Consider the following 22626-nt stretch of genomic DNA (forward strand, 5'->3'; position numbering starts at 1 on the left):
GTCTGACTTTACACACAGGACTAACAGCACTTGTTATTGCTACAATAATGCAAATCAAGAGCTTGAGGTGGGTGTTAAAGCTTTCCAATGAAGTATCATTTATCAAGGGAACATAAGAAACGGACACCAGATCATGCACTGTGTCCCATAAACATAATTAGACCATCTTTCAAACTGCGCCAGCTGATTATTAAATAATCACTGACATAAAGCAGTCTAAAATTCAGGCTAAGATGTAGTTTAAGAAATGACTATCATAAACGTACTTAAGTGCCACCATATTATGAAGGAGAGAAGAGCAGGAAGCCGCCGCTTGGTGCGCTGCCTTTGCTAGTATCTATTCCTCAGGGGGTGCAAGAAGAAGAGATAATAGGTGGGAATTAATCAGTGAATAATTCCCATGGAGGGAGCCACAGCAAGTGAGAGACGGCCACTAATGCAGGGGTAATATGGGACTCTGTGTTAGGTACGTGTGGCAAGAACTCACAGCTTTTCTCTACACATGGCGCACTTGTTGTTGTACGATTTGCCGTCAGCGTCACGCACAGGGTCGCTCTCTCGAGTACAACTGAGTTGTCCATTTTTCATACTTTCCCGATATTCAGCGCAAGGATCCTGAAAAAGAGAGAGAAAACAGGTCCCCCATATACCTGCGTCCTCTATTGTGTTATTAAAACTCAGATTGTTGAACAGATTTAATATGAAGGACTGCTGCCCACAGAGAAAGAGGGCAGATGGTCATGGCTTCTGACACTGCTGCCAAGGCTCTCCAGGGCAAATGATCAAGTTGTCTGGAGTTGAACAGCCCAGATTAAACTACAAACCAAGTCTCTCGTGCCATCTGTTCTGGCATGCAAATTTGACCAAAACACAGCTTCACTCATTCATTTAGATGTCATTTATAGCTTCTTTTCAAAATAAGTGCAGAGTTGAAAAGCTTCATGAAACCCATCATGCCTCAAGTATTTATATTCTGGCCTTTTATGGGGGGGAAAAAAAGGAATGTCTGATGTGCAAATGGAAGCAAATGGGAAATGCCGAGGGAAAGCATAGTTACACAAAACGCCAGGGATGATAGGCTCCAATTATTAGGAAAAGATAGACAAGTTCACAAGTTGATCCCTTCAGAATGAGAACTAACGGAAAAAAAAAATCTTTTTGTTGTTTTTCCCTCCCATATTATCAAAGGTAAAATTGGGCTTGTGTCAAAGCTGGGGGCAAAGAATTGCTTCTGCTACCCCAAGACGGTGAGGTTCCTAAGGAGGTGGAATCTGAGCCTGTGAGGATGACACTCTAAACCGTCCCAGGAGATGTACCAGACAAGAGCTGACTGCTTTGCTTCACACCGTATCCCCCTAAGAGCACTGCTGATGAGAGAAACTGGAGTTCCACAAGCTGTAACCTACTCTATGCGTCCTAATTCAAGTGTTACTACAAAACAGTGGCTCCAGTAAAGAACCACTGAGGCAAGAAAGAATAATGGAAGAACGTGAAGGCTGTGTGATGCTGATGAAAATGATTGCTACTGACCTGCAAGCTAGATGACTACACCAGGGACCAGGAGACTGGGAAAAGACCCTCATATGGCTAATTATTTCCAGAGGTAAAAAAAAAAAAAAATCAAAACGAGCCCAGGAAGCTAAGAACTGCTAGAACGTCTCACAGCTTATCCTGCACACCCTTAAAGGAAATTTTTCTTCCAAGGATACTTCCGGCAGCCCTGACTACATTCGCCCTCACCAGAGGCTGTGTCGCTGTTGGTCGTAGCAGTCCCACTCAGATTATGGAACCCTGGGGTTGTTCTCACCTCTTCTTTCCCTCCTCCACCACCACTAGAATTGCGTCCTGCAGCATTTCTCTGGCTTTCCTCTTCTTTTTTCTTTCTTTCTTCATCTTCTTTCTGGCTGGAAATTAGAAAGTGAGAGAGAGGGAACAATAGCTTAAAGAGAATGGAGTTTCTCATCACACAACCATATTACATGTGCAGATTTCACATCTCCCCAACTTGTACTGTATTGCAGGTCCTCTTCCCTGAAAAGGAAAGGACAAACTGCATGGAGCCCTTTGTCTGGAAAGCTCTTTGGCAACCAACGTACACGTGACTATCAAATAAGACAAAGTGAGTGATTCATTAACATTTTATAAATGTTCATTGGGGATTTCAGGATGTGATTTCTTAGAGGAAAAATACATTTAAGAGATCCAAAAACAACTATTTTCTCTACCAAATGTATTCTTACTCCTTAACTGCCACTTTTCTCAAAGAGAAGATCATTGGAAACCCCTCCCGTCACCCCCTCCCCGTTAGCCAGTAGCCACATGCATTGATCTCACTCTCACCGATCTCCCACCTTCATCTACTGACCTTCTGTCCAACTTCCCTTGCTCTAGTTTCCTCTAACTAGATTACTACAAATTAATACTTGCCCCCAAGATGCTGAATTTTAGTCCTTTTCTTATTTCACCCTCTTATTACTGAAAAATGAATATTCCTAAAGGGACCTGTTTATGACACTTATGTTCCTAACTGAACAATTGAGCAGCTTTAGAATAGACCCCAATATGCTTGTTGTGGCACTCAAAGCTGGTAAAGTTCTAACTTCCATGCCTTTTTTACTATTGTACATGATACAGTCTCTCAACTTCTATCTTCACCTATGCTGCCTCCCTCTTCTCATGGCTTCTTTTCATGTCCGTATCTTATCTAAATTATAATGTCCATTTTTATTTCATATATTATCCAAATTATAAGCTCTGGTTTCTCTAGAGCATTAATCATATTACATACATTATTTTCATTTAACATTTCTTCTTTGTGTTTTATGAGTATATATGGCTATTCCATAGCAATACTATAAATGTAAGAATATTGAGAAGAGTATTACACTCCTCTCTTTATAATTGGATATATTCAGCAAAGCACTTAAATATGTTGGGTATAGGTGCAAACTACATAAGATGCTACTTTTCATTTCTAAAAAGACACTTTTGAACGTGTAAGTAAAGGAGTTAGAGTGACAGAAAAACTGCACGTTTCCCAGTGAGAATTTCAGGACAATCCAGAGAACAAATCCACTTGATAGTAAAGGATTTAAATATTATCAACAAAGATGTTGTCATCTACTGGTAGGCTGTGTCCCAGGACTAAAGAGTGTCATGTCCGAATAATCCGTTCTCTGTTTCTAAAACTGTGAGTCTTGATCTAAAGAAAGATTCACCTTAAAACGCTTCACAATCACTTGTTCCTTGTATATAAACAAGGATAGAACCACCACAATCCGTATTGTCCCTCCAACTATTTGCCTCCCATCTCTACCAGCCCGCAGCAGGAGTTGGCTTTGTGCACTCACAAGACTGCCTTACACATGGCACACTTGTTGCCATGGGTCTTTCCATCAGGACCACGCACAGGATCATTTTCTCTGGTGCAGAAAAGCTTTCCATTTTGTAAGAGGCTCCGAAATTCATTGCATGCATCCTGAAAGGAGCAGAGATGAGATATTTTCTTGAAAGTCACTTTTCAGAGTTTCAACCAAGTGTTATACATGAAAAAAAATGACCTCAAGATTATTGATTATTTGCTGGCAATTATATTATTCAACTCCTACCAAGCATATAGATACAGATAGACAGGATATATATGTATGTATACATATATGTATTATCCCCCTCTCTCTCTCTAATCCAGATTTACTTCCTAAACACCTGCAAAGGCCAGGTCTAAGTCAGACCAAAACTGGACTCTCACATCAGTGAAAAAGGCCCAAGCACCTGAACCAGCATCTGCCATCTCCCAGGTGCATTAGCTGGACTTGGAAACAAGCCGGGACTTCAATCCAGACACTCCGATATGGAATGTGAGCACTCCAAACTGAAACTTAATCACTCAGCCAAGCACCTGCTTTCCCTCTAGAACCTGAATTTTCACTTTAAAATATGGGAATAGAGTACACAGGTGTTTGAAAACTGGGATATGAACAGAATTCTTCCAATGATCAGTTCTGGAATATAAAATTTTATGAAAACAGTCATGCCCATGCATTTGTGTAGAAGGGTATGTTAAAATGTACTTAAAACGACAAATGAAAATGAATAGGACACATCTGTGCTTTGTGTACAAAATTTAAAACCCATGCATGGTTTTCTGTTATACAGGTTTTTCACGAGTGCTTTGAAGGTCCCTGTGCAATCCAGTGCTGCATCAGAGCCTCCACAGCACATCAGAGTGGCGGTGATGGTGATGGGGACTGTCTGGCCATGCATCCCTGAACTACATGAACCTCGTTTCCCCTCACCCCAAGCCCTGCAATAATCCCTAAATTGTTAGGAAGAACTTGCAAACCCTCATCCTTTCACTGCAAGACTAACCGCCCTCAGACCCCCTACCTTGCTGGCTTCTCTTTTAGCCTTTGCTCTGGCTTTGGCTTCTTTTTCTTTGGCTTCTTGCTGGCTATAAGAGGTGGAATACAAAGGAAAAGTTCATTTATGGCACCCAATATATTATAATAAAGGAGGAATTACACAGAAATATGCCTGTTCTGACTCAGTTTGGAGGGAGAAGGTAAACACATACCTCTTTACATCATTCTTATTTTTAATCTTTTTTTTAAAGGTATGCAAACCACGTAACAGCAAATACATTATTTACTTTGTTTTCTTTTGAAAAATAAATACGCTTCAGATCAGCTCAGCTCTGGTCATTGTGGCAATGAATATATTTATTAGAAGGTAACAAATGGTCAATTTATTCATTTGTACCCAAGATCACTCATTTAGATTATTCATGACAGTGATCCATGTAGGCAGAGAACACAAGCTCCAGTCCTTTCGTGTCATTAGCTCTGAGACAATTTATCTTTAGCATGTGCGCCTCCCCTGATGGTGGTTCAGTTGCATTTCAGGACACTTGATCACTAGGAAAAAAAGGCATTGGTATACTAAGTATATGGCTTTATAATAGTAAATTCCTGAAGTTACTATAAAGATAGTCTCGAGTATCTGTATTATGAAGGACATCTTCAAGGACATCCTTCTTGCCCCCTGGAGATGCACTGCCCACAGTCAGCGGCAGCAGTGGCTGCAGCTCTACTCACAAGAAGGCCTCACACATGGAGCAGATGTTGCCGTGGATCTTCCCATCCAGGCCCTCAATGGGGTCATTCTCTCGGGTGCAGGGTAGACGTCCATTTCTCACATAGTTCCGGTATTCACTGCACAGCTCCTGCCAAATTAGGGAGGAACTGAGAATCAACTAACTACATATTGGAAACCTTTCACATTATCTTTTTGGAATCTATGACATAATGCCCATAATAGTAAGTCTTTAAAACAGGTGACACAGAAGGTTGGTATTAGCCAGGATGCTTTAATAAACCAGGTCACACGTTATTTAGAGCATAAGGTTGCTATTGTACATTTCATTGGAAAATATTTTAATAACATTCTAACCTAGGCACTGTGAAAGTAACAAAGAATAATTTATGATGTCTTAAATTGGTCAAAGAATTTGCCGTAGGAAGAATAATGCCACCCTATCTCCAAAATATCTGCAGGTATTTGGGACCCATGAGTATATTTTTAGGTGAAATGGGTTTTGCAGATATAATTCAAGTCAAAGACTTGGTATATGCAGACTACCATAAATTGTTCCAATGGCCTCAATGTAGTCACAAGGGTCAAGCCTTAAAACTAAAACAGTGCAGCACAAGAGAAAGAGGAAAGATGTGACCATAGCAAAAAGGGGAGAATCAATGTTGTTGGTTATGAAAATGGAGGGAAGGAACCAAGAACCAAGAATATTGGTAGCCTCCAGAAGTAAGGAGAAAATTTTTCAGAGGCCCTGGAAAGGAATATAGTCCTACCAGTCCTTTGATTTTATTCTAGTGAGATTCGTATAATATTCTAAACTATAAATCATAACACAAATTTGTTATTTTAAGCCCTCACAGGTTACAGCAACCACCACCCCCCAAAATTAATACAAAGTTGATACTTTCTTAAGAGAAACCCAGAGAAGCAATTTTAACAAGAATAAATTATTTTAAAAATTAAAGAAATTCATTGACATAATAAATGATGGACTTACTAAAGACTTTTGGAAAGTCAAAGAGAGAATGAATATCTTCCATCTGCTGATTGACTTCCCAAGTGATTACAATGGCCAGAGATGGACTGGTCCAAAACTGAGAGCCAGGAACTCCTTATGGGTTTCCTGTATGGATGCAGGTACCCAAGTCTTGAGCCATCCATCACTGCTTTCCCAGGCCACAAGCAGAGAACTTGGATCGGGAAGCGGAGCAGCTAGGACATGAACCACTGCCCAGATGGGATGCCAGTGGAGAATTAGCATGTTAGGCCACCAAGCCAGTCCCCAAAGGAGAAAATTCTTCAGAGAACAAGTGACACTCTTTCTGAACCATGAAAAGTGTCAAAACTGCAGTATGTAGAAGGAATACCCTCTGAGTATTCCTTTCATCATCATAGAGAAGGTGAACTTCATTATGTGTCAAAGAATTGGTGAATTATCCAAAAGGACAGTGAGATTAGAAATAGTATTAAATGAACATTTCTTCATGAGTATTCCATGAATCACTATGCTATTACATATAGGTTTCTTGAGACTTCATTTTATATATATATATATACACATATATCACAGTAAATGTATTATACATATATATATATATACACATATATCACAGTAAATGTATTATACATATATATATAAATGTAAGTGTTTATGTGTCTGAGCTTCAGTTTTTAATGTTTTTAATGTTGTTGAGCCAACAAGCTACAAGGCCACAGACCAATGTTTACATGTCTAAGAAGCAGCCAGGTGGTGGTCAGTAGAACTATTACATGAAGAACAATGAATAGAATAATAGGAATTACATCAAGAGATAACAAAGACCTAGCGACTGCAATACACTAGAAGGACTTTGGCTCTTACTATGAGTGAGGTGAGAAGCCGTTAGGCGACATGACATCTTTAAAACTTTTAAATGATTACTTTGACTTAACAGTTGAGAGTAGACTGTAGGGAGCAAAAGTAAAAACAGAGAGAGCAGTTAGAAATAAGTTCTTCCAAAATAAAAAGGAGAAAGGAAAAGAGTAATGAAGGCCTGCGGCACAGCCTCCAAGACTATTAAAAAGCAGAATGTCATACAATTCAAAGTGCATCATGGGTCTCAAAGCCAGAACTTGTGCTTAATTATCACCATTATCATATCTGTGCTAGATGATTTTCTATGGATAATTAGATGAGCAAATCCATTTCTTCTTATCTAAACCTCCAATTCTACTTAATTAAAACACAGATAAATATATGTACTTCAAATGGCTACTGCAAAGGTAAGTCACAAAGGTTTTTATACCGTGAGGGTCACAGCGTTATCACTATCCCTGTCATTATCATGTGACATGTTATTTTACAAAAAGCAACCCAAGGCTTAGAGATGTGCTTAAGTAATTTCCTGAGTCTCAGAGAATTAACTGGACCCAAACCCTAAATTTTTCTTTAAACTTCATATTCAATTTTGCAGCGGCTGAATATTAGCTTCTATTGATTGCCATTTAGATATAACAAGGTGTCCTTTTTGAGTAATATAATTCACATGGCAAGTAGGCAGAGGGAGATTTCTCCTATGTCTGATGTGTAACCTACTAAAAAGATTTGTTGTGAATTAACTGATTAAGGAAAATGGATCGCTTTCATTTGCAAAGTTAGCAAGACGAGTGGGATTTGAAGGGAAAAAGTATTACCAAGGGAGATTGCTCACTGAACACTCGGGAATGTGCGCTTCTGGTAACGGTAGACAACTACCTGTACTGCTTCTCTCTTCACTTTCTCAGCTTCAACTTTTTCCTTTCCGTCTTTGTTCGCTTTTTTCTTCTCCTCTTCTTCCAGTTTGCTGCAACAGAAAAAAATAAGATTGAAGTTGAGCAGAAATTTTTTTCAATCTATGTTTTAAGAAAAGATGTGTATTTTCTAGACAAAAGGTCTGATTCAGTGTCCAGTATAAAAGTCTCCAGTTCAAGAAGGTTTACTGCTTTGATCAGGAATGGAAAACAAGCCAGCAATTTACATTATCTCCTCTTCCAAAACAATAGTAGAAAAAGCATGCGCTTTTATCAGAACGAGGCCCTTAGGTGATCTTATTTTTGTGTAGTTGTTACTTTAATCACTAAACTATAAGAATCCACAATTCTGATTTCCTTTCAATCGTTAAAGGTTTTGCCTAGCCAAATAATACATCAATAGTGACAGCAAGAGATGATGCCAGGATAGGTGACTGGGCCCATCCTCACATAAATCATGTTTCACCACCAGGTACATTTTTCAAATGTCATTTCAATAGAAATAATGTTGCAATTTGAGGTTTTGCATTATAGTAGTGATAAAACAGCAATTTTTAAAAGGTTAATCTCAAGGCTAGTATCCTGCTATGATTGAACTTTCTGCTGACATGTATCTCAGAACTTTCCATGTTAGCACAGCACCAACACACAGAGCAGGTGAAGGGAAATTTTGATGTCTTGAATATCGGGTTAACGTTTATTCTACTCTCCTGCTCTGCCAAATTTCTTTTAAAGGAACTATGTGCGTGCACTTAAGGTTGGACTAAGATCTGTGAAAGCTGACATTACATAATATCTGCATAAAAATGTGAACAGTTACTAGTGAACATTTTTTTAAAAGCTGAATCGCAGAAGGGGATGAATCTCAGAAGGGGATCAGGAGACTAAGAATTGAAGGTAGTAAAAATCGGGTTTTATATTATCCCATATGATTGAGTTCTGCCCAAAATTTTAGCAACTACATGGCAAAGCCAAGGCCCTACCACCCTAGCATGGCATCACAAGGTCACGCGTTGGTGATGTTAATAACTCTAGTACAATGAGTCTGCCTCTTGTGGATTTCACCTTACGCTAAATCAATGTATAGTAATATTCCTGAAAAAAAAAAGAATATTTCTCTAGTCCACTTCCTCTTCAAGTTATTTTATCTTGAAAAGCAGAGCATGGGTTTGGGGGAGATTTTCTATCCTCTGGTCTACTTCCCAAATGGTTGCAGCAGTGTTTCTGGGAGCAGGACAAAAACAGGCTGCTGATTTCCACCCAGGTCTCCCACCCAAGTGGCAGGGACCACGCATTTGGGCCAACTTCTGCTGCCTTCACAGATGCTTTGGCAGGAAGTCGGATCATTAGAGGAGCAGCCAGGAGTTGAACTGGCACTCTCAACAGGGGATGACAGTGTTGTAAGGCACAGTTTAGTCCACTGTGACACAAGGCTAAGCCTATTAGACTTACTTCAACATCTCTTATCTACTAGCCTCACGGGTCTCCTTCCAGCTGACCTCCATTTTTCACTCACAGCTGAGTATATTCACAGAATCATAAATGTGAGATTTTTAAGATCATCTAATTCAAATCATGAAACTGTTACACATGAAGGTTACCAAGGACTAAAAACATCTACATTAAATTACGTCTCCCTTTTTAACCACAAGATAAGGCGATAACTGAATATAAAATTACACTGTCACAATATGATTCAGTGTTACTTTTCTACATCCATCTAGTATACAGTCCATGCAGCACTGCACAATACATGTGTGTGAGGAGGGAGGTCAGTGGAAGAGCTGGGCATGGAGACTCACAACACGCTGGCACACATGGCACACTTGTTTCCATGCGTTTTGCCATCAGGGCCCCGGACGGGATCACTCTCCCTGGTGCATATGAGCATCCCATTCTTCACTCGGTCTCGGAATTCGCTGCAGAGTTCCTGGAAAATGAAGAAAATATTTTCCCATAACTGCTTTCTACCTTTCCTATTCGAAAGCATAAAGAATACAGAGTAAAAACCAAACTGATAACATTGCAACCATAAATTGGGATTTATAAAGCATTCATTAAGAGCCCTAAATTTTCCTGTAAACAGTTACAGGAAATGGTCTTCCAGAGGGCATTTACAACCAAGGTGCAAAAGAGGCTGAAAAGTTTTTAAAGATCCCTAAAAACCATGTGTAAGCTTTTGTGTGCGTGTGTGTTACATACTGCAGCGTACAGGCTGTAAAAGATGAAAGATGAGGATTGAATGGGCTTGGAAGAGGAAACTTGGGGAATTGAGAATGCTGCTGGCTTGTGGTTTATCTTTAGAACACTGAGAAAGAAGAGAAAAAGTAAACAAGCTTAAATTAAGAAATAAAAAGCAGAGCAGATATTGAGTCTAGTATTTGAAGCATCCATGTCCCACTTCACATCACAGTGCGTGGGTTCAATCCCTGGCTCCTGCTCTTGAATAGTTTGCTGCTCACACAGGCCTGGGAGGCAGTGGTGAAGGCTAGAGTTACTGGGCTCCTGTGTTCTACAAGGAAGGCCTGGATGGAGTTCTTAGGTCCTAGCATCATCTTGGCTGGTGTGGGCAGTCGAAGAGAGAACGAGCAGATAGGAGTGAACTAAATTTCTCTTTCTCTTTCTCTCTTTCCTTCTCTCCCTCTCTCTCTCCCTCCTTCCTTCTCTCTCTCTCTCTCTCTCTCACACACACACACATACACACACACATATATGTAAGGTAAGTTTTACAAAAATGTTTATACATTTCTTTTAAACATATTTGAAAAGCAGGAAAGCGAGAACATTCGAGAGACACCTGATTATTTTGATCCGTTGGTTCACTCCCAAATATTTGGCACTAACCAAGTCTAGGCTAAGCTAAAGCAGGGATCCAGGTTTTATCTTCAGCATATTTCATATGGAAAGCTGGAACCCAAGTACTCGAACCATCATCTACTGCATCCCAGGTGTGTCACCAGGTGACAGGGGAGGTGGCACACAGTGCAGACAGCACTCAAACCAGATCTCCAAAATGGGATGGCAGCATCACAAGAGGAGCTTAACACACTGCACCACAATGCTCAATAAGAAGTGTTCTTAAAAAAGAAACAAAGATATATCTATGTGGAAAATGGTAAAAGTAACTGACATCTTCTCTGCTCTAGGGCAAGGTGACTATGTTACAATCATTGGGAAAATGTAAAAGGACTTGGAAATTGAACAAATAATGGAGGATAAAACATTGCAAATTACCAACAAAAATAATTAAAGTTTCAGAAATAGTTACAGAAAAAATGAATTAAAGTTAAATGTCTATTGTCTATCAGCTTTATCCAAATAATTATTAGGTGTGTACTTCTGCAGCCTCTGCTTATAGAATCAATACAGGTAAATCACATATTTGGCTGTTACTCAAGACCCATGTATGTGAGTCTGCCATCTACATGGAATGCCCAGATGACGCTCTTGGCTTCTGCTTGGCCCAACACTATCCACCGAGGCCATTTGGACAGTCAATGAGCAAACAGAAGATTTCTGTCTCCCTTCTGATTTCCAAACACATAAATAAATCATATATATATATACACACACACACAGTATAAAAGTAATCCAACATCTACACACTGATAAATTTGACTCCACCATGTACAAAATCATAAAAACATAGGAGGTAGACTGAAAGTAATGAAAAAGTCAAAGAATCTACATATGATACTACTTCAAAGGTCTGTGGAAAGTGGGATTAAAAATGCTTGTACAATAAAAGATTGAAATCCATGTATAATATTTCCATGCACCTGATAGATATTACCATTGAGTTTTTGAAGACCGTTCATAGGCATGGATTCCGATTTTATTTTGTATCAGAACAAATTTCTCTTTTAGCTCCTTTCATTCCTCTAACTGTCTGAAGCACTCTTATAATGATGCTAATCAAGAGTAAGAGAACTGGTAACTTCCCCGTAGCTAAGTGGGTGATGAAAATCAAATATGACTGTACACACATAGGTAAGATTACATTTTGTAGTGTGGAATGATTGAAATCCTGTATCTTGTATTTGAAATAAACTGAAGTTAGTGAACCAAACATACTGATGTCAATATTCTGAATTCAACAATCGAAATCTAATAAGGGTTAAATACGGGAGGAATGGCTTACCGAGTTAACATGCCACATTCTATGAACTGAATCTCAAAATCACAAAGTAAAATTGGTACACTGAAAACTTTCAGAAAAGGTCTGTTTAATCAGTTTAAATGCTTTTCTGTTGTTATTCATTTTGGGCATGAAAATTAAACAGGGAACATTTTTGCCAACAAGATAACTAGAATGCTATTGTAAAGACAAAAAAAAAAAAGCAGCATAGCTTCAACATTCCTGAAATAATTACCTTTGCAGCTTCTCTTTTGGCCTTCGCTCTTGCACTTTCTTGTTGTTTGCTATAAGAAATAGGAAATGTAAGGGAGAGGAGGGGTGGGGGAAGAGACAAAAGAAACAGATCTTAATCCAGTAGAACAGAAGCTGAGCGTTCAGATCATTCGTTGTTTTTGACTGTTCTCAAGGAACCCCCAAAATCCAGCAACGCACTTCGTAATTTTATTAGACGGTAAACCCGCATGTTTCACCTCACCCCGAGCAGGATAAAGTCCCTGAATTAATGAGTCATATGTACTACGCTAATACTGTATTACCTGCTGATCCTTCGCATCTATGATCATTCTTGATAACATGGTGAGATGCGACTTGGGGGGAACTGAACAGTACAGTGGTTAATTGTTTTGGAGTTAAGATTTCAGAAGGAGAATAGCAGATGTCTGTGTGCCCTCCTCAACTTTAACAAGAGGGTGATGGAGGAAGGAAGAGGGAGGGGGGAATAAGTGAGTTGATGAGCATAAAATAAAAATCGTAGTGCAGTATTAAGCACGTAAGAAAGTGATCAGTATAGGTGACGTAAAGGATTGCTGTCAAGGTCAGCCACTCAAAGCTCAATCTTCCAAAAATAGGCATATGATTGAAATGAACCGAGAGCGATGCCTTTTATTATTTTGGATAACCATGGCATTGTATGTGGACTAGATACATACCATAATTGGATATATGACACAAACAATTACATTTAGATAAAAAAGTTTACATCATTTGTAAAAATGTTTTACCATGTTCCAGTCAATGTAAGAATTGTTAATCAACAAAAACTTTAAAAGAACACTTTCATGCTACATTGTACAAAAACGTATAAAATAGTTGCTAAGAAAAAAATGAGTTTCAAGAAAAGCAAAACTTTTATTAATATCTCTATAAAATATGGGGTGATGGAATTCCTTTTGATAGCATAATCTTTACAGGAGAAATGAAAATATATTTAATCTTGTGGATATTTTTCATGTTTCTTCGCATAAAAACTAATTAAATTTTATCATGAGTGACAAAAAAGTTTAAGAAGCATTTTCTTTCCTGGTGAGAAATTATCTGAGGCACCACAGCTGACCACTAGGTGGCAGAAAGGAACTCAACTACATACAAATGTATCCACCAGAAGTTGATAAACAGCTATCATTTTCTTTATGTGTGTGGGGCCTTCCTATTCTTTCATCTATACACTGAGTTCCCAGTCCTTACTTTTCATCTGGAATTTGTGACAATACAGATGTCATTCAGGTGGTTATTGGGAAGATTAGATATGATTTGATAGCAAAGTTCTTAGGAAACATCATTTATGTGCCTTCCTTAAATGTTGGTTATGATAATTGTGTGATCATCTTTCTAACTTCCCATCTAACAGCTTTCCGGTGTTCTATGGGTTAACTTTGCGGGAGACAAGATATTTGAATATTTTGTTCTCTACATTAGAAGACTATGTAAATGCATTCTTTAAATTCCTAAATAAAAATGAATTGGGTTTCCTTTTTGATAAAAAGAAAAAATCAAAGCTTAGCAAAATCACAGACGCTTGTTTGAGAGGCGTCCTTGTCATCGATCCTGTAAGTGCATATCTACTTCCTAAATAAAAAAAACTCATCATTCTTCAATCCTTCCCTACCACATTACAAGGTCAGTTTTGACGCTGAACCCAGTTTTCTCTACATCTCTTATCCTTTTCAATTATCTTCCTTACAATCGTACAGAATGGCATGAAGAAGAAATGGTGAAACACTAAAAGGAGAAAAGTCTGATAAAATGTCTCCTGTGTGGAGACATTCGCATATATCACCATCTATTATTTCAGATCCTAAGTTTTCAGAAAGCTAGAAGCAAATTAGTATGATTTCCATGGATAATTTCCTTGTGTGTGTGAAAGATTCAGGATTACTTCTAAATTACCATAGGGGATATTATTTTGAAGTTCTTAAAAATAATATTTTAATAGACATACGTATGGATTCAATATTATATTTTCACACGCTTTTTTACATACATGGCAGAATGAACAAGTCAGGTAAATTAACATGTCAGTCACCTTACATGCTTATGCTTTGTGATAAGACCATTTAAAATCTGCTCCTGTAGCAGTTTTGAGATGTACAACACAGTATCATTAGACACCATGCTGTGCAACAGTCCCCTAAATCTTCTTTCTCCTGTCCAGCTGCAGCTGTAGTGTTGATCAATATCTTTTCACTCCCGATCCCCAGCCAGGCTCTGTCTACACCTATGGTCTCTCTCTTTTTACTTTCCATATATCCATGAGATCATGAAGTGTGTGTGTGCATGCCTGACTAATCTGAAAGCTTTCCAATTGCTTTTTTCTTAATGTGTTTTTTTTTTCCCTATGTATTTGAACCTGTCAGTCAGAACCAAAGGCTACATTAAGGAAGAAAATACAGTCATTGCAATTGTCTGAGAACCACCTATGGTGGTCCTAGTGCGCACGTTTTTGCAGCTGTACTCACAAGAAGACCTCGCACATAGAGCAGGTGTTGCCATGCATCTTGCCATCCGGGCCCTGGATGGGGTCATTCTCTCGGGTGCAAAGGAGCCGACCGTTCGTCCAGGACTTGCGGTATTCATTACACAATTCCTGTGACATCATGGAGGGAAGTTGGAAGAGGTGAACATAGGACCGATCAGACAAAAAAAAAAAAAAAAAAAAAAAAGAGAGAGAGAGAGAGAGAAAAGGTCTAAATTCGTATCTCTTTTTTTCTTAAGTGGGAATCAGCTCCCAGTTTATTTTAGAAGAGTTCATGGTTGTGAAGGCATAGCTATTTTTAAGTGATAAAAGCTGCAGGCCCTCAATGAAGAAGTAGTTACACCTGTACATGTACACAGGCAGACACAAACTGTACAGATGTTTCCTTTGCTCTCAGGGAATTCACGTGTCCCCTGCGAGCTGTCTATGGGTGTCCAGGCACATGGACCTCTTGGTTGTTGCAGAAGGTCCTCTTACCACAAAAGTTGTATTCTCAGATTGTCTTTTATTTCTTGATTCACTTTCCTTCTTTTTCTTTTCTTCTGCTTGGCTAAAAGAGGACAGTAAAAAAAAAGAAACAAATAAGAATTGTAGACTCTCCAGATCTGGAATTACGCCAAATGTAATTAAAACAAACGTTTGCTTTTTCTGTGCTTACCCCTGTTTTCAAACTATGGAATCTTCAAAACTTCATATAGTGAAACTACTAGTACAGACCCAATTTAAAGAATGATAGAATTCACAACTTTTCCAAAGAAATAATTAGATATAAGTGATTTGAAACTTAGTCTAGGGTGATTTTCTAAAAATGCCAGCGTTCTTTACTCTATGATAATTCTCCAGCTTTTGCTCCAACGGGCAGTGTCCTCTCTACTTATGTCATCCGTGACACTGAATGCTAAGTCATCCTAGCAGAAATCCTAGACACTGAGCAAGACCGACCAGCACTGAGCTGGACCCGTTCTTCCTCGGCTGCATTGGCAGGTGCACTGCCCTCACTTTCAACTATGGAGACAGCCGGAAACTTTTTCCTAAAGGTTTGCACATTTAGAAACTACTTGAGTTTTTCAAGCCTGAGGTCCTCCCACTTGCACAAGTGCCCAAGTCTTTATAAACGATAAGGTTTTCACACATTTCTCCAATTAAATAGTCTTTCTAGATACACTTTAATTCTTTCATTTTGTTGGAGTGGTCATTTCATCGTGGTACACAGAAATGAAGTGGACAATACCAACTGCCCCTTGCTGTCCCGGCTGCAGCTGTACTCACAAGAAGGCCTCGCACATGGAGCAGATGTTGCCATGCATCTTCCCATCTGGGCCTTGGATGGGGTCATTTTCTCTGGTGCAAGGGAGCTTTCCATTCCTCACCAAGCTTCGGTATTCACTGCAAAGCTCCTGCCAAGACACAGAAGACAAGTGGATACAGTCTTTTATTTCTAATCAAAGCAGAAGATTCAAGCATCGACACTGGCAAAAAAAAAAAAACAAAAAAAAACAAACAAACCAACGTTCTCTCTCTCTTTAAACCAAGAGAGCCTTTTTAAACCAAATTCTCTTTAAACCAATTCTTTCTCAAATGTAAAATTCAGTTCTACAACAAATATTGCCATTTGCTAAGAGACAAATAAGACGTAAAGCCATAATAGAAGAGGTAGACAACCGAATTCTACAATAATCTGAACAGAATAAAATAAGTGCAAATGTAAAGGTTCAAGAATATCTGAGACATTAAGGACTTGGACAATAATTCTGACTTTGGACATGAAGACAGACGTCAACAGTAATTTAGGTGAGATAGTAAAGAGTGTCCAGGATTTTCCAGGGACTAAGAAGAGGATTGTCAAGTGTGTACACTACATTGTGCAAGTAAAACCAGCCAAGTAAAACAGGTGGGTAACAATAGGGTTCATAGAGGCATATGAATTTCTAAGTCGGAGTAAGACCCATGTAAGAAAGCTAAGGAGACTAAAGCATACCCCTGTTGTTGATAGTAAGCTATTTGTGTGTTTAAACAAAGCAGCATTATGGTCTGATTTATACTCTGAAACATGATTTGTGTTCATTTTAGATACACAATGGAAAGGATAGAAGCTGCTGGGGAATTAGAAGACTTCATCATTAGAATAACACGATGCAGAACAGTTTTAGGAGGGGTGTGCAGAGAAATCTTCAATACCTTAGTGAGGAGTAACTAATCTTTGTGTTCTACCTAGTAAGGTATGAGTCCACACTGACCGTTTCCTCTCTGGTTCTAAGCTTTCCTTGTTGTTCTCTATCTATTCTAATTTTTGTTTGTTTTTTAAACTTTTCTGCACCTAAACTGTTGACATATGCTTTGTTACAGTTATAAGCCAGCTTAGACTATCCTAAAATCTGCCAAATTCAGCAAAATTATGCTTCAACACTATAAACTGCTAAATACTAAAATGAAACTAGACACAAGACAGCTGAATAGTACCCTATAGCCATTTTAAGGTGTATAGAAGCCTTTTATATACAAACTAAAATTGAAATGTCAATGAAGTAGTCACAGGATGTGGTTAAGAACTTGGCATTTTTTTTAACATATTGGTTACTCAATACCATGTCAATTAATTCCATAATGCTGTAAATTGTTGTTGATGTTATGCTGGGGCTTTTAATTGATTGGGATGATATTCTGCCAGCTCTGCCTTCAGACCAGAGATGGTCTCCCCAACAAGCCAATGAAATCATCTGGACAGTAAGATGCTGGACTCTATGCTTGGTATGTGCTTGCAATGAAAGAATCTTGACTGAATTTGAACTGTAATACTGCACCAAGGTGGAGGAATCCACCGTGGGGGGAGGTTATGGGGAGGGATTGGGAGAATCCCAGAGCCTATGAAACTGTGTCACATAATGCAATGTAATTAATAATAAAAAAGAATAATTGAATAGCAAAAAAAAAAAACACAAGAATAACATGATGATAACTGATCTAAGGCTTTGGAAATAAATGCAATATTTCACAGGTTAAAAAATCATGCATTTTCAGAAAAATCACATGTAGAAAACATAAATGTAGAATTTCTCTGGGAAGTGGTCAGCCAATGCTAACATAGTGCCCAGGTGGCAAAACCAGAATTAAAACTCAATTTTTTGAAGTCCAAATAACTTCTTTGTATTTTAGGTGGTTAGTCTTTGAAGTAGGAAGAAGAGACCAATTTTCCAGAGCACAAATTTCAATGTGAATTCCACATACAAGAGTTAAGATGTTCTGGGGACTCTGCAAGGCAGAACTCCACCCTCAGTTTAGGCTCTTTGCAGTATGCTCAAATTATGGTGCCAAGGAGGATTTATTGAATGGGCCCCACTCACGGCATAGGAGGGTGCTTTTCCAGTTTCTCTTTTATTTCTTGCTTGTGCTCCAACCCTTTTCTTTTCTTTAGCTTCTGCTTGACTGAATGAGAGAGAAAATGAATTGAATGTATTAGGACCACACAAATGCAGTATTCTCTCCAGACCCCTGCAGTGGTAATCTGTCCTCTCTCCTTAGAAAGGTATGACTGTCCCCTCCTCACAGCTTATCAAGAAAACAGCCTCCAGTAAGGCATGATATCTTGACTTCTTCATAGTCTGTTTATCGTTAAAAACATCAACATTGATAGGCAAAATTTGCTTTTTCTAAGTTATCCTTTCCTGTTGTAAGAAAAGGGGCATCATCAAAAAGAAACGTATCAAAATTGAAACCATATTGACAGTGGAAACGGGCTGGAAATGACCTTACAAAGCACACTGACTTGTTTCTCAAAAAATGTGAGAGGCAGAGAGGGCCCTGGTTATCCTCTCTTGATATGACCATCATCACAATCTTCTCCCTCAAGTCTATGTTGTGTTTACTTCATCAGGCATTCACCACACTGCATTTAAGTACAAATATATCGATTATTTATGATTGGTGAATCTAAAGGGCAAAACTTGAGGCCAATGTGGAAAGGTCAATAATTTCATACACTGATAAATCACCTACTTAAATTACTTTGTGTAATGGAATTGCATGGTATGCAGACTTTACTATTTGCAGCCAATCAAAACACAAAGGAGAGAGTTTTATTGTCATTCTTGTCGTTTTAGCATACTGATCACGACACCTGCCACCCAGTCTGGCTCCTGATTTCAGTGTCCTGGGAGGCCATGGTGATGACTCAAGTAATTGTGTTTCTCTCACCCACATGAGACCAAGATTGAGTTAATGTCTTCCAGATTTGATCCCAACTCAGACTGGGCTGTTGCAGACATTTCCAGGTTTACAACAAGTTATCCGGATGTTGTTTTTTTTCCCCATTCCTCTCTTTCCCTTTTAACCCTTCTTTTTTAAAAAAAAAAAAATCTAAGCTACAGATTGTAAATCAGACACTTAATCTGAATTCAACAGAAAGTCAGACTATATCCTGAAAGGGACTGCCAATTCTAGCTTACTGAGAAATGTTACATTATATAAAGTAACAGTTACTGGAATTTTCATGGAATTTATGATTTGTCATGGTAAGTCTGCTTACATTCGATTTCCATGTCACCTGCTAACTGCAAACTCTAACCTCAATCGAAGATGAGCTGCCTAACAAGTGGTAAAACAGATTCACAAATGAAGCTTCAGCACGTCATGCTTACCGGGACGTTTCTGAGAATGCGTGTTTAAGCAAACCCCCAGCTCTATCACTTGCTCTCTGTTTTACTCAGCTTCCTTCTCCATTTTTATTATTTATTTGCAAGAGTTATACACACACACACACACACACACACAGAGAGAGAGAGAGAGAGAGAGAGAGAGAGACAGAGAGACAGAGAGAAAGAGAGAAAGAGAGAAAGAGAGAAAGAGAGATCCTCCATCTGCTGTTCACTCCTTTTCATCTGCTGATGTACAACAGCCAGTGATGGGCCAGGCCAGGGCCAGGAGGTGGGAGCTTATTCCAGCTCTCCCATAGTAGATAGTAGAAGCCCAAACACTTGGGCCACCTTTTCCTACTTTTTGCAGGCCATTATCAGGAAGCTGGATAGGAAACAGAGCCACTGAAATACATGGATTAGTGCTCATCTGAGGCGCCAATGTACCAAACTGGCTTTACTTGCTAGGCCACACTGTGGGCCTCTCCCTTCCTTGTTTTGAGCTAGTTTCCCCATCTATGACAGCAGTCAGTTCGATTAGATTATCTACAGAGTATAATCTTTCTCCAACAATCTACACTCACAAGAAGGCAAGGCACATGGAACACAAGTTGCCATGCATTTTTCCATCGGGGCCACGGACAGGATCATTTTCTCTCGTGCAGAAAAGTATCCCTTTCTTTGCACGATCTTGAAATTCACTGCAGAGTTTCTGAACAAAGAAAAGAGACCATTAAATAACATTGCCTATTCCCCATAATAAATTTTAAACAGTCTTTATCAAAGAAAATGGGAGAGATGAATTTAGGATGGAAAAATTCCTAGGAATTTTGTGACAGATATCTCCTTACAATATTCATTCATTTAATTTTTCAGCAAATGTACCGACATAAGAAAGAATGTGATTTACATCGTATATCAGCTAATGCAAAAGTTGAAGTCATTGCAATATACAGAGAACATAACACAGATTTCAATTAAGTACATGCAAGGACAAAGGAAAGAAAGATTCTTGGAAATTCAGAGAACTTACACCTATAGTCTATCTGGAAGAATAAGATGTGTCAAAAATCAAAACATTCCCAGGAGTTATTATGTCATGAGAAGTTATATCAGCATTGAAAGTTATTCTTTTGAAACAGTCTGTCATTTCCATTAGGATAACAGTTGAAGAATCCATAGGGTGAAAAAAAAAGAAAAGTTTGGGAAGTAAGCTTTGAAAATGGGTCAAAGCTAAGCTACTAAACTTTGACAGAAATTTGAGTTTTATTCTTAGATAATAGAAAGATGAAAAAGATTCTTAAGAGAGAATGACAGAACCACATCTTTGTTTTAGAAAGATTCCCAATCAGATGAATTGGAAGATTTAAGTGACTAAGGATTGAAGTTAGAGAGTATAACTGGCAATCGGGGAGGTGGCAGAGAGAAAAAGACAAAGAAGGAAAAGGGGGAAAGAGTAGTAACAGGAGCAGCAGTAATATCTGCGAAACAAATGGAATCTTTTTATACTCATTTTGAAAAATGAAGTAGAATACTACACAGTTTCAAAGGAAACATGTTAAAAATTTTACAATGATACTGCTTTTATAAAACACGCTCTCCGACAACTACCACATTTGAAGAAAACATATCAACTTTGAAGTCAGATAATCAGCTAGCTGCTACGTCACCTTAATCTAGGAGTGTAGAAATATTTTATGAATGTGACTAACTTCTGCCAAACAGCTAGATATTTTAATGTTGCAATTATTTTTCTCGCTTTCACAAAATTGTAACCACAAGGTTAATTTCTGGAAGGTCGTTTAGTAGTGGCAGAAATATTAACCAATATTGAAAATGCGTACTAGAATAAGACAACATGCACAAAAGTCTATCAAACTAACCCTCACCTCTATTTCTTTTCTAGCTTTAACATTTTCTTCAGCTTCTCTCCGATTTTTGTCCGTCTTGTTTTTTTCTTCTGTAAATTGCCGCATGCTAGAAAAGAAAAACAAAGCAGTAGAGATGTTTCAAGTCTTCATGCTATCAAAACTTCACTAAGCAGAGATGGAAAAGCAGCTAAGTTTTCCTGAGTTCTGTACAACCACATTCAAATCAGCTTAACTCTCCCATAAAACTCCTTTCAATTAGTCTTTTTATGTGTATAATTTCTTTTACATAGAATGATCTTTTCCTCATCTCTCCTTTTAAACTTCTATGTTTTTCCAAAAGGCAATCTAGTCCCCTAAGAGAAATAAACTCTACATCTGTTGCATTGAGATGTGAATATTCATTCTGTTTTACAATATATACATGGTGCACATGTCTGTGGTTTATTTTTGTGAGACTTAACCTTCTGGAGAGTAAGCGTTTTCATTCACATTTTCACTCATTCTTTCATTCATTCATTTGTCAGTGACCCTAAGGGCCAGGTCTCAGGAGCACTGGGCAAATGCCGACACATAGCCTGTTTTCCTGGTACTTACAGCTTACTAAGGTATTTGGAGAGTCAACATGGAGTCATAGAAATAATTATTATAATTACCAATTGTGATGACTGCTGTAAAACAAAATTACCCGGGATTATGAAGATTGAATTTCACTGAAGGACTTTATGGAGGCTTACCCAAGGAAGGATACCCTGAAATGCAGTTTACAAGAGGAGGGGACGGTAGCTGGCCAAGATGGAAGAATTGTAAGTAAGGTAATATATAGTAAATGTCTTTTAGATTTCAAGGTTCTGAAAGAAAGCGTGATAAAGCCGTTTCAGAGACATCTTCCTAAACATCATAATTTATTATGTTGTAGAATTTAAATTTCTCTCGAGACCATATGTCCCAGATGGAAACATGTGAGCAATCCAATTACCGTCTGAACAAGAGCTTTTTTTTTAAGATTATTAAAGGCAGATTATTGAAAGGCAGAGTGAATGAGAGACACATAAGGAGGGAGGGAGGGAAGGAAAGAGTGAGAGAGAGGGAGGAAAGGAGAGAGCAAGTGAGTGAGTGAGCTAGTAAGCTAGGGACTGAGCTGCCTGCAATAGCTGATCTGAAGCCAAGAGTAGGATCTGTATGCAAGTCCCCTGTGTTGGTGACAAGAATCCAACAGCTTGGGTCATGATCCACTACTTCTCTGGTACATTAGCAGGAAACTGGCCTTGAACCACAGAGTGGCCAAGACTCAAACCAGGCACCTGACATGGGCTAGGGGTATCCAAAGCAGCAGCTTACCAAGCTGCTGGAACATGAATTTTTTTGAGAGTATTCTACAGA

At 38.6% G+C, this 22626-nt stretch overlaps 1 protein-coding gene across 1 annotated transcript in view; it reads right to left on the reverse strand.

Annotated features, from left to right (window-relative positions):
• Positions 1-22626, reverse strand: part of SPINK5 (serine peptidase inhibitor Kazal type 5) — a 62823-nt gene that overhangs the window by 12359 nt on the left and 27838 nt on the right. The window contains exons 10-23 of the mRNA XM_040974401.1: positions 21265-21352; positions 19960-20087; positions 18089-18170; positions 16017-16144; positions 15225-15297; positions 14731-14858; positions 12231-12279; positions 9660-9787; positions 7823-7910; positions 5094-5221; positions 4387-4450; positions 3351-3478; positions 1808-1904; positions 488-615 (exon numbers count right to left, since the gene is read on the reverse strand). Of these exons, the coding sequence (XP_040830335.1) occupies positions 488-615; positions 1808-1904; positions 3351-3478; positions 4387-4450; positions 5094-5221; positions 7823-7910; positions 9660-9787; positions 12231-12279; positions 14731-14858; positions 15225-15297; positions 16017-16144; positions 18089-18170; positions 19960-20087; positions 21265-21352 (1437 nt within the window). The remainder of the gene's footprint in view (positions 1-487; positions 616-1807; positions 1905-3350; positions 3479-4386; positions 4451-5093; positions 5222-7822; positions 7911-9659; positions 9788-12230; positions 12280-14730; positions 14859-15224; positions 15298-16016; positions 16145-18088; positions 18171-19959; positions 20088-21264; positions 21353-22626) is intronic.

Source organism: Ochotona curzoniae, unplaced genomic scaffold (genome assembly GCF_017591425.1).
Source record: "Ochotona curzoniae isolate NIBS_2020 unplaced genomic scaffold, NIBS_Ocur_1.0 contig_1, whole genome shotgun sequence".
NCBI classification, from domain to species: Eukaryota; Metazoa; Chordata; class Mammalia; order Lagomorpha; family Ochotonidae; genus Ochotona; species Ochotona curzoniae.